The sequence below is a fragment of the Thamnophis sirtalis genome, unplaced genomic scaffold, assembly GCF_051295495.1.
Source record: "Thamnophis sirtalis isolate CommonGarterSnake01/CBP01778 unplaced genomic scaffold, rThaSir2_p1.2 scaffold_3, whole genome shotgun sequence".
Lineage (NCBI taxonomy): Eukaryota > Metazoa > Chordata > Lepidosauria > Squamata > Natricidae > Thamnophis > Thamnophis sirtalis.
This window is the reverse complement of record NW_028261383.1, coordinates 174093439-174110658: the sequence shown is the minus strand read 5'-3', so window position 1 is coordinate 174110658 and position 17220 is coordinate 174093439. Positions and strand designations below refer to the sequence as shown.

Genomic DNA, 17220 nt, shown 5'->3' with positions numbered 1-17220 from the left:
ACCACCCTTCGGGCTTTCCGCAAAGCTGTTAAAACCTGGCTGTTCCGGCAGGCCTGGGGCCGATGAGTTCCCAGCCCCACTCGAGTTGTTGCGGCTGTTGTGAAGTTTTCTTTTAATCTGTTTTTTGGATTTTGTTTTTGTCTTATTTGTTTTCTTTGTATCTTTGCCCCTATTCCCTATTGGTTTGTTAGCCGCCCTGAGTCCCTTTGGGAATAGGGCGGCATACAAGTTTAATAAACTGAACTGAACTGAACTAACTATGGCTTTACTTTTTACAAAACGTGATCCACTCATGTCCCTTGTTTTATTTATCTGAGTAGCTTCCTTTTTAAATACCTGAAACTACTGTTGATATACCAGCCTTGGTTCTAGCAGTATGAGGTTTATATTCCTTGTTTCAATCTTCTTCGCCATGAAAGAGAGCCAGGAGCTGAGCTATGGACTGAGATAAGATGATGACATATCCCACTCCCTCCATTCAGAGCTGACAGCCCTCTTTTAACAGAGGAGGAGGGATACTCACATTTATCTCTAGTCTACAACCCAGTTCCAAGGAGGTTCCACAGCCATTTGCACCACTCAGGTGACCCTGAGGACAGAGATAAACCTCCAAGTGGCCTCAACCACCCTCTAAAAGGATGCAAATGACCAGCTGCCTGCGAGGAATATAAATCCTTCCATTCCCCACCATCCTGTCAGAGCTGAAGAAACGTCTTAAAAACAAAACAAAACAAAACAATGACAAGAAAGTCCAGTTACCTCTTGGGAGAACCATAACCTGGATGACTGAGACTCTCCATAGACATCTTCATTAGCAATTCTAAACCAGTGTGTGCATGTGGATTAATCCACTGAATATTTCTACTTTGGGGCATGTCAACTGCATTACCCTAGGTGAGATCGTGACCCGACAAATGCGCGCACGACAAAAGCGCGCCGATGAAACCGCAGTGCGAAAACCGCAACTTCATCAATGCGCCCACAACGGCGCGCCGACCGAAGCGCGATTTAAGTTAAGGTAAGGGTTAGGTTCAGGGTTAGGTTCAGGGTTAGGTTCAGGGTTAGGTTTAGGGTTAGGTTCAGGGTTAGGTTCAAGGTTAGGTTTAGGGTTAGGTTCAGGGTTAGGTTCAGGGTTAGGTTTAGGGTTAGGTTCAGGGTTAGGTTCAGGGTTAGGTTTAGGGTTAGGTTCAGGGTTAGGTTCAGGGTTAGGTTCAGGGTTAGGTTTAGGGTTAGGTTCAGGGTTAGGTTCAAGGTTAGGTTTAGGGTTAGGTTTAGGGTTAGGTTTAGGGTTAGGTTCAGGGTTAGGTTTAGGGTTAGGTTTAGGGTTAGGGTTAGGTTTAGAGTTAGGTTCAGGGTTAGGTTCAGGGTTAGGTTTAGGGTTAGGTTTAGGGTTAGGTTTAGGGTTAGGTTCAGGGTTAGGTTTAGGGTTAGGTTTAGGTTTAGGGTTAGGTTTAGGGTTAGGTTTAGGGTTAGGTTCAGGGTTAGGTTTAGGGTTAGGTTTAGGTTTAGGGTTAGGTTCAGGGTTAGGTTTAGGGTTAGGTTTAGGGTTAGGTTCAGGGTTAGGTTTAGGGTTAGGTTCAGGGTTAGGTTCAGGGTTAGGTTTAGGGTTAGGTTTAGGGTTAGATTCAGGGTTAGGTTCAGGGTTAGGTTTAGGGTTAGGTTCAGGGTTAGGTTTAGGGTTAGGTTCAGGGTTAGGTTTAGGGTTAGGTTTAGGGTTAGGTTTAGGTTTAGGGTTAGGGTTAGGTTTAGGGTTAGATTCAGGGTTAGGTTCAGGGTTAGGTTCAGGGTTAGGTTTAGGGTTAGGTTTAGGGTTAGGTTCAGGGTTAGGTTCAGGGTTAGGTTTAGGGTTAGGTTTAGGGTTAGGTTTAGGGTTAGGTTTAGGTTTAGGGTTAGGTTTAGAGTTAGGTTCAGGGTTAGGTTCAGGGTTAGGTTTAGGGTTAGGTTCAGGGTTAGGTTTAGGGTTAGGTTCAGGGTTAGGTTCAGGGTTAGGTTTAGGGTTAGGTTTAGGGTTAGGTTCAGGGTTAGGTTCAGGGTTAGGTTCAGGGTTAGGTTTAGGGTTAGGTTTAGGGTTAGGTTTAGGGTTAGGGTTAGGTTTAGGGTTAGATTCAGGGTTAGGTTTAGGGTTAGGTTCAGGGTTAGGTTTAGGGTTAGGTTTAGGGTTAGGTTTAGGGTTAGGTTCAGGGTTAGGTTTAGGGTTAGGTTTAGGGTTAGGGTTAGGTTTAGAGTTAGGTTCAGGGTTAGGTTCAGGGTTAGGTTTAGGGTTAGGTTTAGGGTTAGGTTTAGGGTTAGGTTCAGGGTTAGGTTTAGGGTTAGGTTTAGGTTTAGGGTTAGGTTTAGGGTTAGGTTCAGGGTTAGGTTTAGGGTTAGGTTTAGGTTTAGGGTTAGGTTCAGGGTTAGGTTTAGGGTTAGGTTTAGGGTTAGGTTCAGGGTTAGGTTTAGGGTTAGGTTCAGGGTTAGGTTCAGGGTTAGGTTTAGGGTTAGGTTTAGGGTTAGATTCAGGGTTAGGTTCAGGGTTAGGTTCAGGGTTAGGTTTAGGGTTAGGTTCAGGGTTAGGTTTAGGGTTAGGTTCAGGGTTAGGTTCAGGGTTAGGTTTAGGGTTAGGTTTAGGGTTAGATTCAGGGTTAGGTTTAGGGTTAGGTTCAGGGTTAGGTTTAGGGTTAGGTTTAGGGTTAGGTTCAGGGTTAGGTTTAGGGTTAGGTTTAGGGTTAGGTTTAGGGTTAGGTTCAGGGTTAGGTTCAGGGTTAGGTTTAGGGTTAGGTTTAGGGTTAGATTCAGGGTTAGGTTCAGGGTTAGGTTTAGGGTTAGGTTCAGGGTTAGGTTTAGGGTTAGGTTTAGGGTTAGGTTCAGGGTTAGGTTTAGGGTTAGGTTTAGGTTTAGGGTTAGGTTTAGGGTTAGGGTTAGGGTTAGGTTCAGGGTTAGGTTTAGGGTTAGGTTTAGGTTTAGGGTTAGGTTCAGGGTTAGGTTTAGGGTTAGGTTTAGGGTTAGGTTCAGGGTTAGGTTCAGGGTTAGGTTCAGGGTTAGGTTCAGGGTTAGGTTTAGGGTTAGGTTTAGGGTTAGATTCAGGGTTAGGTTCAGGGTTAGGTTTAGGGTTAGGTTCAGGGTTAGGTTTAGGGTTAGGTTCAGGGTTAGGTTTAGGGTTAGGGTTAGGTTTAGAGTTAGGTTCAGGGTTAGGGTTAGGGTTAGGTTCAGGGTTAGGTTTAGGTTTCGGGTTAGGTTCAGGGTTAGGTTTAGGGTTAGGTTTAGAGCGTGCTTCTGTTGGCGTGCTGTTGTCGGTGCGCTTCTGCGCTCATTCGTCGGCACGATTTAGAACTCGCAGTTTTGTCGGGCGCGCTTTTGTCGAGCGTGCATTTATCAGGGAACCAGGTGAGATAACTGGACCACACAGACTACTACTGGGCCTTGGCTCTTCATAATCTTTTTCTGCTACTCCGTTGTTTCCTATTTTATTTAAGGATACCAGGAATTAACATTAATTCATCACAGATTGAGAAAGCACTAACTATATTAAGGTATAACTACATTAATATTAATAGGAGAATTTCTGAAGGTGTTGTCCGATGTTATTTATTATACAATCACACTGCTTTATGCTGCTCCTGACTACATGTTCTATTTGTAACGTTCTTTTTCCCCCCTAACTTTTTTCTAGTTTTCTTTTCCACCAAATAGACAATAACAAAAAAGTAAAACAGATACACAATACTTAGCAATGGTAACTTTAGGAGCGCATGATAAAAGAGCACCCTCTGTGTCTTATTCCATTTTTTTTATTCCTATTTAATGCGCAAAGGGAAGAGAAGTTGGATTTTGTATTGCAAGCATCAAAATAATGTTTTTAAGTCTATCCACCAACCTGAAATAGATTTCTTTGGTTATTCTAATCTAACCAAGCAAGGGCTAAACACTGATTTATTATATACAAGCAAGATGGATTATTTATTTCCAACTCTCAAACTTACACACGCTCAGAACAATACACATACAATCATGTCCTGGACCAGTGGTGGGTTTCAAAAATTGTTCGAACCTACTCTGTGGGTGTGGCCTCCTTTGTGGGAGTGGCTTGCCGCCCATATGACCGGATGGGAGTGGCTTGCCGCCCATGTGACGGGATATGAAGATGCCGATGACACTTGTCAGAACCACCTTAAATGACCTCACACACAGCACTGGCATGCATAAGAATAGGATGTAAACTTGTTTTTTAAAAGGCATCTTTGGTTTGCGTTAAAACAACTTCAACACACGCAATGTTCTGATTGCACCACAAACGCAGTAGTCATCCTTGCCTTTCACAGAGGCCCTGAGTTTTATAAATAGGAGCCTGATAGTGTAGAATAATCATATCCAAGGACTAGTGGTGGGTTTCAAAAAAGTTTTGGAACCTCTTTTGTAGGTGTGGCCTGCTTTCCGGGTCCACTGGTGGAACCTCTTCTAACCGGTCCGGTAGATTTGACCAACCGGTTCTACCGAATAGGTGCGAACTGGTAGGAACCTACCTCTGTCCTGGACAGAATATAAGGCCTAAGCATTCCAAATGCTTAAATCTACTAATGGCTAGTGCTCCTAATCAAAGTAGATCCAACACGGGATTATGTAAGATAAGGCCTATTCTTCCTTTGACTCTACTTCTTCTTCTCATTACAGAACCAAAGTTCTTTAAAGGAACACTCACCAGTGCCACAACTCTCCAGAACAAGCCTTCAAATAGCCCAGTCCCATTGTTCTCCGGCCCAACCAGGATCCGCCCGAAGAGACACACATGGGAGAGACCCGAGGAACAAGAATGTCAATTGCGAAGTCTGCTGGTTCGTATCAAAGATCTAAGTTTGGGCTACAACTCCGAAGAGACCATCCTTTTCAAGTATTGCAGTGGGACCTGTCCCAAGGCACACAGCAATCACGACTTGACCCTCTCAATACTGTTGCAGAAAAGCGAGATTGCAGCGCTGGGGAACCCCTGCTGCCGTCCTATCCACTATGAGAATGTAGCTTTTCTGGATGACAGCCACCAGTGGCATGAAGTGGAGAAACTCTCAGCCTCTGCCTGCAGTTGTATGGGCTGATGGTTACGGAGGGGGGGGGAGAACGGATGCAGATTTATAAGGTAGCAGCGAAGCATGATTGTATATTTAGCTATAGAACAAAGCATCCGTCTCGTCCTCAGCACTTACACAAGCTTTTCAAGGAAGAATTGCAAGAAACCCCACCATGTGATGTTTACATCCTTCTCTTCAAGCATTCTACAGAATGATCCCTACTTAGCAGGAAAGAACTGGGCATATAATCTATCAGTCCTTTCACACTCTTCCCAGATACACGTCACTTAAACACATTGGTGGCTCGACGGAATCCTGTCTAAATTAGATCTGAAAGGCTCAGGCAACCTATTTGAAATATTTATGGGTTATTTCTAATTTCTTTCTTTGAATTCAGGAACATGTCACTTGCCACGTTCCTTCCCAATTAGAGCTCCCCCTTGTTATTGTTTTTTTAATTTATTTGTCTATTTCTTCTCTTGGAAGGCTGAAGTTATTAGTTCCAAAATTACATTATGAATGATTGATTGATATGTAAATACTGGTGTCAATTAAATAAAAAGTAAAGCAAAGAGAAAAACAGCGTCTTTGTTTCTGGGGTCCGGATCATTCATTGGGATATATGTTCTGTCCCCCCTCCTTCTCTCGTTAACAGATGACAGGCAAACAAACTTAAAAGGAACTCTCTTTATCAGTCCTCGGCTCTTAACTGGCTACGAGCCCAAAATAAACCTAATTAAAGTCTCTGCCTGAAGATAACGGAATGCAAAACAAATCTCTCTTACGGCAACACAAGGTGAACAAAAGGAAAGCAAAGCACTTCTTCAAATGTCTCTACGAATCAGGGTTACAGAAATCAAATCACTTCTCCAAGTGTCCATCCAAGAAACCACGACCGAGGATCAATGAACGTTGAACGAATGAACGTTGACTCCTGCAACCAGGGCGTGGCACCATCCTCCTTTCATCACCAGAAGACCCACTAACGAGCCCCAGCTGCATTGTTAATCTTGCCTCCCGAAAAGACTCACAGAAGCCTGCTGCTGAGTCACAACAGATATATATAGATAGATAGATAGATAGATAGATAGATAGATAGATAGATAGATAGATAGATAGATAGATATAGATATATAGATAGATAGATAGATAGATAGATAGATAGATAGATAGATAGATAGATATAGATATAGATATAGATATATAGATAGATAGTATTATTTGCATTACTGAAGCCCCAAACATCTTAATGTTGATTACTTAAAGTCATTCAAAACTTCATGAAAATAAGCAGTCAAGATCATACTAAAGCCACATGCCTATATTTTTAGCAAAAGACACGTAGTACTTATTTTTAAAAAGAAAATATTGCTCATTAATCCCAACAAAGCTATCTCAGTCATTCCTTTTGTTTAACAACATAAGGGTGCACCACAGAGATGGTCAAAAATACTGCAGAGATATAACTTAGGGTTTCAAGAGGTTTATTTTTTTAGGAAATGGGGAGAGGAATAATTTTAAAAAACCACAGAGAAGAGATAGGGCCATACAGAATCAGGTGTTGTGTGTTGTAAATAGAACTGGATTCTAGTCCTGAGCAATAAGAGATCACGGATTCATATTTCATATTTCGCCCCATCCTAAATTATTCAAAGGTAAGTACTACCTATTTTCACATTCCTCAATACTTCCTTTTTTTTTAATAATCAAGATTGTTCACTTGTCTTCCACTTCTTCGTTTTACCTCTTTTCTCTTCAGCATTTTGATGCTGCAAGTCAAAATGTGGAAATTTCTCCTATTCCCACTCCCTGAACACCCACCACAGTGAAATTCTCATTTAGAGAGACCCAATTTGGCTTTTTTAAATTTATGTTTAGGTACATAATGTTAAAGCTAATCTTGTGCTTATGACACCTATCAGAATCATTCTGAAATTATTTAATTCACAGAAATGACAAAACATATTCAGTTTCAGCATCGTTTGCGAGACAATTAAAAATTCAAGTACTTTCTTTACTCTTTGAAAAATTGGCAATACATTTAATAAGGAAATAATGGGGCAATTAGCTTAGGCCCCGCTCTCATCTACCTATGTAATGGTTACAAGCATCAAAGGTGTAATTTTCTTTTTCAGTCAATCTCTTTTTATAGAAAGAATTCATAGCGCTGGAGAACACCTGTCTATCTGCTTCACCAAGTTCACTATTTTGAGTCTCAGCGCATGTGATACATTTGAATACTAAACAGAAAAGAGAACAATGTTCAAGGGTTCAATAACTAGAAAAACAATTAAAGGATAATTTAAAAATTGCAATATACCGAGAATCCCCCCTGTACATTTCAGTTCTTAATTTCATCTCTACCTCTGTTCGCAACAACACACATGACAGAAAAATGTTATCCCCTGAGATTAATAGTGTTGGGGTTCATTTTAGCCGGATCTGCTTGCCAAATTGTTGCAGATTTCCTTCTTCCTACCTGTTAAGTGCAAGAAGCAGAACACTTTTCTTAGAGTATGTATTCTTTTAGGCTCCCTTCACTGCATGGAGGAAAGGTTCCATCACTTACTTACTTGGACAGAAAACCAAAACTCTGTGGAACCACGTCAATTAGGCAAAAGAGTAAATTCCACTGGCAGCAACAGTTAGCCTTCATAGTATCACCTGTCAGTTCTAGGATGGTTCTGGTGGTAAGGGCAGGTTTCGACAGATGACAGAGATCCTTCGTTCCCTCTCGACCTTCCTTCCATCGAAAAAGGACTCCTCATCTCTAAGAATTTCATGAGTGAATTCATAACGAGCAGGCCCTCTTTATTTGGAGAAGACAATTAGAGAAGACATCGGTTAAGTTACAACAACTTGGGAAACGGTTTTGTCCAAATTGACGCCATACGGAATTAAGAATCTGAAAAGAAGACTCATCCTTCAGAGACAGAATGATTAAAAGAATCTCTAATTCTGTTCTCAGTGAATACCCAGACTATTTCTTTTTTTTTAATTGAAAAGTTTTAATAAATTTTACAAATATTTCCCCTTCCCTCCCCCCACCCCAACCGTCTCCCCCTCCAACCCTCCCTCCCCCCAACTTCCCAGAGCAAAATACCGTGATCCGACAAAAGCGCGAATGTCATAAGCGGGCTCACAACACCGCGGCGCTAAAACCGCGATGTCAAAAGCGTGCTGACAACAGCGCGCCGACAGAAGCGCGATTTAATTTAAGGTAAGGTTTACAGTTAGGTTTAAGGTTAGGTTTAGGGTTAGGTTTAGGGTTCCATTACAGCGCGCTTCTGTCGGTGCGCTTTTGTCGGCGCGCTTTAGGGCTAATTAGTCGCTCATTCATCGCGCGGTTTTGTCACCGTGCTTTAGTCACCGCGGTTTACTCAGGCACGCTTTTGTTGTGCGCGCATTTGTGGTGGAACCCAAAATACAGGGTATAAACATTTAACAATCATACACTAACATAAGCTAACTAACTATAGCATCCTACCTCCCTCTTGTACTTTAACTCCCCCTTTTTAAAGCTAAATTTAGATAAATTGTAACATTCCTTATTCATTCATAAGCTAATTGAAATTTCTTAGTACGATATTTATTTTGAATGTAATCAATCCATCTTCTCCATTCCAACTTATATTTCTCATCTCAATACCCAGACTATTTCATGCACATGAAGAAGCTATAGCTGCTCATTAATTTCGGTAAGCTATAATCAAATTAGATATTTCCTACTTCATGGGCATGTCTTAACTACCAAGCACCTGCAAGGAAACCATACAAACTCCTTCCTATTAAACAAAGCAGATTTCCGTTCATTCCAAAGTTAGGGAACTGCAATCTGACAGGACAATCCCAAATGTGAAGCTACAACTTGATTTTGTTTTATTCTAACAAACCAATGTTCCTTGTCTTTTGATGTAACAGGACACCATGGTTTATTGGTTCACCGACAAATGCGCGATAGACATATGCGCGCCGACAAAACCGTGACGACAAAACCGGGACGTCAAAATCGCTAATTGATTTTCGACAATAGTGCGGCGACAAAATTTTAGGATTAGGGTTATAACGTACGTATGCACGATTCTGTCATCGCGCATACGTAACGTTATAACCCTAATCCTAAATTTTTTTCGATTTTATTGTCATCGCGCTTTTGCCGTCGCGATTTTGACGTTGCAAATTTGTGGGCGTGATTTTGACGTCGCGGTTTTGTTGTCGCGCATGTCTATCGCGCATTTGTCGGGTCACGGATTTATTAACAACAGAAATAGACATTTCCAATCTTCTCTGAGCCACAGAGGTAGGAAATATGAAGTGTACAAACTCAAGACTCATGAAGCTGACATAACTCCTAATTAAACATAACTAATATGGTGTTATCAGGGCCGATAGAAGTTGCAGTCTAAAATATTAGAAGAATGCCAGGTTTAATTAGATATTTTATAACTATGGCAATGGCAGAAACTACCGTATTTTTCAAACTATAAGACGCACCAGTGTATAAGACGCACCAGTGTATAAGACGCACCAAATTTCGAAGAGGTAAGTAAGAAAAAAAAAGTTTTGTCCTCCCTGGCCCCCAGGAGCACTGTGCAGGCTTCAGCAGGGCTGGGGGAAGGGAAAAATGCCCATTTTTCACCAAAACGGGGGCATTTTTCTCTTCCCCCAGCCCTGCTGAAGCCTGCACAGTGCTCCTGAGGGGTGTTTTCATAAAAGTAGGATGCGGGGACGGGGCTTCGGGAGGCTAAAAATGGATGCATTCGGTGTATAAGACGCACCTACATTTCCATGCTCTTTTGGGGGAGGGGAGTGCATCTTATACTCTGAAAAATACAGTATGTCACATATTTATGGAGAAAAATCAGTACATTTGACTCATTATTCTTAAGTGAAATCTCTACTTAATGTCAGTGTGTCTCAAAAAGATGGACAAACAGGCATTGCGTAATAAATTTCTTTGCGCCAATAAGAGATACTTAGTAGTTGCAGCATAGAATATCTATTGAGCCCAGGAGTGATCCTGGGAACAGAATACATTCCAAAAAGTGATGGAGAAGGATTTAATGGAAGAATTGGTCTATCAAAGGCTTCTAAGTACAATAATTACACAGGACTCCATGTATAGAAACAGTGGTAACTCTGAAAACCACTACCACAGAAGCATTTACTTCGTACCACAGAAGCATTTACTTCGGTGCCCTTACCACCGAAATGAAACAAGATGCTAGACTAAATAGCAATAGCAATAGCAGTTAGACTTATATACCGCTTCATAGGGCTTTCAGCCCTCTCTAAGCGGTTTACAGAGTCAGCATATCGCCCCCAATAATCTGGGTCCTCATTTTACCCACCTCAGAAGGATGGAAGGCTGAGTCAACCTTGAGCCGGTGAGATTAGAACCGCTGAACAGTCAGCCGAAGTGGCCTGCAGTACTGCACTCTAACCACTGCGCTACCTCTGCTCTAGATAGATAGATAAGAGAGATAGATAGATAGATAGATAGATAGATAGATAGATAGATAGATAGATAGATAGATAGATAGACAGAGATAGATAGATAGATAGATAGATAGATAGATAGATAGATAGATAGATAGATAGCAATAGCAATAGCAGTTAGACTTATATACCGCTTCATAGGGCTTTCAGCCCTCTCTAAGCGGTTTACAGAGTCAGCATATCGCCCCCACAGTCTGGGTCCTCATTTCACCCACCTCGGAAGGATGGAAGGCTGAGTCAACCTTGAGCCGGTGAGATTAGAACCGCTGAACTGCAGATAACAGTCAGCTGAAGTGACCTGCAGTACTGCACCCTAACCACTGCGCCACCTCGGCTCTATGGCCACTTAACCTGATTATTTAACAAAGCAATTTTTATTACCGAAGAACGTAGAGAGATCGGCGCTCCAGCAGAAGATCCAGCCAGTCCTGCGGATTCTTCTGACTAACCAAGCGCATTACACTTGCCGACAGAAGGGACAGGCCTGCAATGGTGCAGCCACAGAACTAAGCAAAAGGAAATATAAACATTACGGGATTAGAATAATACAAATTATCACTCATTAACTAATATTGGGACGTCAAGTCTCATGTTGCAACGGGACATTCTTTTCTACCACCTAGGAAAAAAAAACAATATTAGGGCATTGTGTACTAGATTTGCCATTAGATTCATGATATTAATTCCTAGAGCAAGATACTAAATTTAAACAGGTTTTTTTTCCAGTGACTGAATCACATTGTCATGCTGTCAAAGATGGGGCTTACTATTGTGTAGGCATGTAAAGGACTGCACAGTTGATTTATTATGGAAGAAGACTTGACAATCTCCTAATCAATACAATCACCTCCTTGCGACCAATTAGATCACATAGATTAGGCCTCCTCCGAGTTCCATCCGCCAGTCAGTGCCGACTGGCAACTACACGGAGGAGAGCCTTTTCAGTAGTAGCTCCGACCCTCTGGAACAATCTCCCCGTGGAGATTCGTACCCTCACCACCCTCCAGACCTTCCGCGCAGCCCTCAAGACCTGGCTATCCCGTCAGGCCTGGGGATAAAGATCGTAATCCGTCCCCACCTGAATGATGAATGTTGTGTACTATTTTTACTTATGTATTGTTTTATGTCTTACTGTCTTGTACTCCCCTCCCTATATATTGTAAGCCGCCCTGAGTCCCCTCAGGGAAAAGGGCGGCCAATAAATAATAAAACCATAAAACCATAAATCAATCTTCTTTGGGGTGTTAGGGGGGAGGGGGGATATATAGTATGTGTTAGATTTTAAAGTAATGCGACTGCACTTGTATACTGTTGCTCTTTAATTTCACTGTAAAAATAGGACAAGCTGAATATATTAATAGATAGTAGAAATACACCGAAGGGAAGAGTAGAGGGATAGAAGAAAGAGGGGTAGCGAGGGTGGGAGAGGGGACTGGAGGGAGGGGGAGAAGGAAGGGAGGGAGTGTATCAGGAGAGAGGAGTGGTAGAAGGGGAGGGGAAGTAGGGTAGAGGGGAATGTTGGAGGGAAGATGGAAAGTTGGAGGGGGGCGAAAGAAAGAGGTGTATGGAGGGTTGAAGAGGTATAGTGGGTTTCTATTTTGGGGGGTATTGTTGACAAGAGGAATGGCTGTGTTTATTGTTTAATGTTATATGGCCCCGGTTATGCACAGTATATATGTGACTGTACGAAATGAAAATGGAAAATAAAAACACATTTACAATCAATCTTCTGATAGGAGCCAATAAGTCCACAGAGGAATAGATGAGTCTAATTGTCAATGAGATTTTAAGCTTATAAAGTTGCATATGGAAGTTCACCTTACCAAATTCTGTAGAGATAGATACACAGACAGATATGCAATATAAGGAAGACTACGAGCTTGAACCTTTCTTGCTTACAGAGATAATACTGCATTTCAGGGAACTCTTTTACATAGATGTACTACTTTAGGTGCAAAGATCTTCTTGTTCGGACTTGCTCATAAAGACTTTTGGAGAACTTGACCCACGAATGGCAACAGGATTAAGGAGGTTTTGTTATTGGAGAGACACAGGCTGATAGATGGAAGAATACAATTCAAAATTGGCTATCTTACCTTGACACTGTCCACGTGAGGCTTTATGTGGCCACTTTTATCCAAATCCAGAACATGGACTTGAGCGAGCTGTGGTATTCCTGGGGGGAAAGCAGCATTCCGGACGCGTTGTAAGATCTCCTGACATTCTCTGCTCCAGTGTGATTTTTCTGTTTCCCGATACTTATGAATCGCCTACATGAATGAAAAGAGGTGACATGAATATCTAGGTTTAGGTTTATTAGATTTATATGCCGCCCTTCTCCCAAGGACTCAGGGCGGCGTACAACATTAAAAGAAACACATAATACAAAAGTTAAAAAATAAATAAATAGAATATCCCAAACAATTAGAATTGACAATGTTTTTTTTAAAAAAATCAAATTAAAATTAACAATGATCAATAATTTATTTTGTTTTGTTCAGGCCAGGCTGGCTTGCTGGAAAAGCCAACTTTTTAGGGCACGTCGGAAGGACCGGAGGTCAGGGATTATACGAAGCTCCGGGGGCAGATCATTCCAGAGGGAAGGCGCTCCCACAGAGAAGGCTCTCCCCCTGGGGGTCGCTAGCCGACACTGTCTGGCCGACGGCACCCTGAGGAGGCCAACTCTGTGGGATCGCACTGGACGGTGGGAGGCTACCGGTGGCAGTAGGTGGTTTCGCAGGTACCCTGGGCCTAAGCCATGGAGCGCTTTAAAGGTCATAATTAGTACCTTGAATCGCACCCGGAAGACAACCGGCAACCAGTGCAGGCCGCCTAAAAGGGGTGTAACATGGGAGCACCTAGATGCCCCCATGATAACCCGCGCAGCCGCATTCTTTGGTGCAGTTTATTTCTATAGCAAGCAATATTCCTTTCTTTATTCTCCAAACTACTGGCTAAAGATAAAATAAAACTTGATTCATGGAAAAGCAGCCGCATTCTAGAAAGAAAATGTGATAACCATCCGCAAGTTTGATCACCCAGATATATGCACTCCTGTGATGACTACAGAACCTCATGCTAATCACTGTGATCAAACACCAAATGCCATGGATAATCTTTTTACGTTGCCTCCCATACGTGTTTCAGTTGAAAACAGCTCATAATCAAATACGAAATAATCAGTTTGAGAACACGGTACTGTTTTATTCTAAAGACAGATATGGAATGTGGGCAATTTGATAAGTTTTCCTCTGTACAGGACACAATAAACTACAAACTAGCTAGCATTATGTTAACCTAATGCATTGGGCAAAGTAGTCCAAAAGGCTTGTTTGTGGTTTATTATAGTATGTGGTGTAAATCCACAACGTGTGGTGAGTTTGGGAACCCATATGCATGTTTAAGAAGACCCATTTAGTCTAATTGGTCTCTCCAAATATCTTCTAAACTAGGAAGCCTGAAACACCTTATATGCTTAGGTTCACTCTGATTAACTGGTTTGTTGAACAAGCCACTCCAATCCTAAACGGCACGAAGGCCAGTAAGACCCATTTAGTCTAACTGGTTTTTACTTAATTGGTTTTTGCTTAATTGGTTTTTACTTAATTGGTTTTTGCTTATTTGCTTAGGTTCACTCCGATTAACCGGTTTGTTGAACAAGCCACTCCAATCCTAAATGGCACGAAGCCCAGTAAGACCCATTTAGTCTAACTGGTTTTTACTTAATTGTTTTTTGCTTAATTGGTTTTTACTTATTTGCTTAGATTCACTCCGATTAACTGGTTTGTTGAATAAACCACCCCAATCCTAAACGGCGCAAAGGCCAGTAAGACCCATTTAGTCTAACTGGTTTTTACTTAATTGGTTTTTACTAATTGGTTTTTGCTTATTTGCTTAGATTCACTCCGATTAACCGGTTTGTTGAACAAGCCACTCCAATCCTAAACAGCGCAAAGGCCAGTAAGACCCATTTAGTCTAACTGGTTTTTACTTAATTGTTTTTTGCTTAATTGGTTTTTACTTATTTGCTTAGATTCACTCCGATTAACCGGTTTGTTGAACAAGCCACTCCAATCCTAAACAGCGCAAAGGCCAGTAAGACCCATTTAGTCTAACTGGTTTTTACTTAACTGGTTTTTGCTTAATTGGCTTTTACTAATTGGTTTTTGCTTATTTGCTTAGGTTCACTCCGATTAACCGGTTTGTTGAACAAGCCACTCCAATCCTAAATGGCACGAAGCCCAGTAAGACCCATTTAGTCTAACTGGTTTTTACTTAATTGTTTTTTGCTTAATTGGTTTTTACTTATTTGCTTAGATTCACTCCGATTAACTGGTTTGTTGAATAAACCACCCCAATCCTAAACGGCGCAAAGGCCAGTAAGACCCATTTAGTCTAACTGGTTTTTACTTAATTGGTTTTTACTAATTGGTTTTTGCTTATTTGCTTAGATTCACTCCGATTAACCGGTTTGTTGAACAAGCCACTCCAATCCTAAACAGCGCAAAGGCCAGTAAGACCCATTTAGTCTAACTGGTTTTTACTTAACTGGTTTTTGCTTAATTGGCTTTTACTAATTGGTTTTTGCTTATTTGCTTAGGTTCACTCCGATTAACCGGTTTGTTGAACAAGCCACTCCAATCCTAAACGGCACAAAGGCCAGTAAGACCCATTTAGTCTAACTGGTTTTTACTTAACTGGTTTCTGCTTAATTGCTTAGGTTCACTCCGATTAACCGGTTTGTTGAATAAGCCGCTCCAATCCTAAACGGCGCAACGGCCAGTAAGGAGGCTCCCGCGCAACCCGAAGGCGATCCTAGGCAAGCCAACTACCCTTCAGAGCCCCCCACCGAGTTTCCCTGGAAGCCGCGCAGCAGCAGCCACCCACCCCGTCCCAATGCTCGTCCTGGTAGCGGTGCCGGCGCAGCTGCGGCTCCAGCTCCCGGGCCAGCAACGCCTCCTCTTCCCCGCTGATGAAGTCCGGCGTCACCCAAGCGCCGCCGGCCCGCAGCCTTCGCCAGAGAGCCTCGCTCGAGGCACGGACCTCGGGCGGCCGCGGCCGCAGCTTCGCCTCCGGCTCCTCCTCCTCCGCCGCCGCGCAGAAAGCCCGAAGCGACGGCGCGGGTCGGCACAGGAGCCGCAGCAAGCGGCGCCCGGCGAACGGACCGCGGGGCAGCGGCGGCGGCATCGCGGGGGCAGGGCGTTGGGAAACGAAAGCGGCCGCGTTGCACGATGGGCCGGCTGACGTTCTTGCTTTGGCACGCAAGCCAAGGATCCCGCGTGGTGCAAAACGTCCTTCCAGGTGCCTTTTCCACCTGGGCTCAGAACTTACCTGGGATTGTGTTCACCTGCGAGGTTAAAGCCGATACTATTAAAGCCTATTCAACCTGGCACTTGGAACAATTAAGAGGCCTAAAGGTTATTAATAACAATAACAATTAAAAAAGAAGAAAATTAGACACAGCTAAGTTTTAACTAATAGGGGTAAAGCAGACATAAAGTGAGATTTGGACATTAAGTGTGAAACCTACTGGGTCAGGCTGGACAGCCTCTTAGAGCCCCTTTACTTCTATATTAAAGCCACATAGGCAGTTTCAACTTGCAAAAGAACAGGAAGCCAGTGCCTAACCACAAGATGTCCCTTTGTCAAAATCTATCTTTATATCTTTATAACATATTCTTTAAAAAAGTAAATTAATAGGACATTAACATTTCCTCTCCCTAACATATCTTTATTATTATTATTATTATAGTTAACTAGAGGTTATTTACTATTTTTCTCACCTCTCCTCTCCACAGGCACAAAAAAGCAACAATCTCTAAACAACAATCTATTAATATGTGTTAACAAAGTGACCATTTAAAATCTAAAACAATCTAAAAAACTCGGCATTTATTTGATTCCAACCCTTATGGTTTACACATTCTCCCACTAAAGCAGACGTAAAATAAGATTTGGACATTAATTGTGAAACCTACTGGGTCAGGCTGGACAGCCTCTTAGAGCCCCTTTACTTCTATATTAAAAGCCACATAGACAGAGTTGGAACTTGCAAAAGAAACAGGAAGCCAGTGCCTAACCACAAGATGTCTCTATGTCAAAAGCCTATGTCGAAAGCCTATGTCAAAAGTCCAAGGTTCAATTAAAGTTCGTTAATGACACGTACTCCATAAACAAAAGGAGAAGTAAGACCCCCATCTCCTTATAAGGCTTTCTCCTCAAGGTAACCACTAAGAAATGTGTTAAGTATTTCCGTGTTGCAATGCTTTTGAGAATGTATAAGAATGTGTGCTTCGATAATGAAGGCTGTTCAGAACTTGCAATGCTAAGCCACCGTCTCGCTTTCTGAACCTGGCTGCCAAATAAACTTTTCCTGTATCTTGAGAAGTCTAAAGCCTGTCATTTTCTGCAACAGGGGGGGAAATGTTATGATATAGGATATAGTTAAATAAAGGATAATGATAATAAATTATATACACGGAGGATTAGAAAATTTTGGTATTAAATATTATGGATGTTTAGCCAGAACAGGATAGGAGGATTTCATGTTAATGGAGGATTTTATAAATAAGTAAATGAAATGCCAGTAGGTGGTTATGTATTAAATCTTGGTATATTTTAGGATGAAGGATGTTTAAATAATCATAGTCAAATAAAAGTGGTCATTGTCCCCCGCCCCCCC

General features: G+C 42.1%; 1 protein-coding gene across 2 annotated transcripts; it reads right to left on the bottom strand.

Moving 5' to 3' along the window:
* Window positions 1-6506: 6506 nt before the first annotated feature.
* On the bottom strand, window positions 6507-15745 carry ALKBH7 (alkB homolog 7, RNA demethylase). 2 transcript variants are annotated; one of them, XM_087710995.1, is made up of 5 exons: window positions 15426-15745; window positions 12635-12808; window positions 10920-11044; window positions 7704-7848; window positions 6507-7279 (listed from the first exon to the last, which is right to left on the bottom strand). In XM_087710995.1, exons 1-4 carry the CDS (start codon window positions 15723-15725, stop codon window positions 7713-7715), a joined length of 735 nt encoding a protein of 244 aa, XP_087567121.1. In that variant the 5' UTR covers window positions 15726-15745; the 3' UTR covers window positions 6507-7279; window positions 7704-7712. The 2 variants fall into 2 exon arrangements, with proteins under 2 accessions (XP_087567121.1, XP_087567120.1); XM_087710994.1 differs by having other exon boundaries at window positions 6507-7848.
* Between the last annotated feature and the right edge of the window lie 1475 nt (window positions 15746-17220).

Excerpts from the sequence above, each read along its gene's own strand:
- ALKBH7 (XM_087710994.1), bottom strand. The coding sequence starts at position 15,725 with ATGCCGCCGCCGCTGCCCCGCGGTCCGTTCGCCGGGCGCCGCTTGCTG. Across the intron at positions 12,809-15,425 it reads AGGACGAGCATTGGGACGGG|GCGATTCATAAGTATCGGGA; the intron begins GTGGGTGGCTGC and ends TCATTCATGTAG. Across the intron at positions 11,045-12,634 it reads CTCACGTGGACAGTGTCAAG|TTCTGTGGCTGCACCATTGC; the intron begins GTAAGATAGCCA and ends CCTTTTGCTTAG.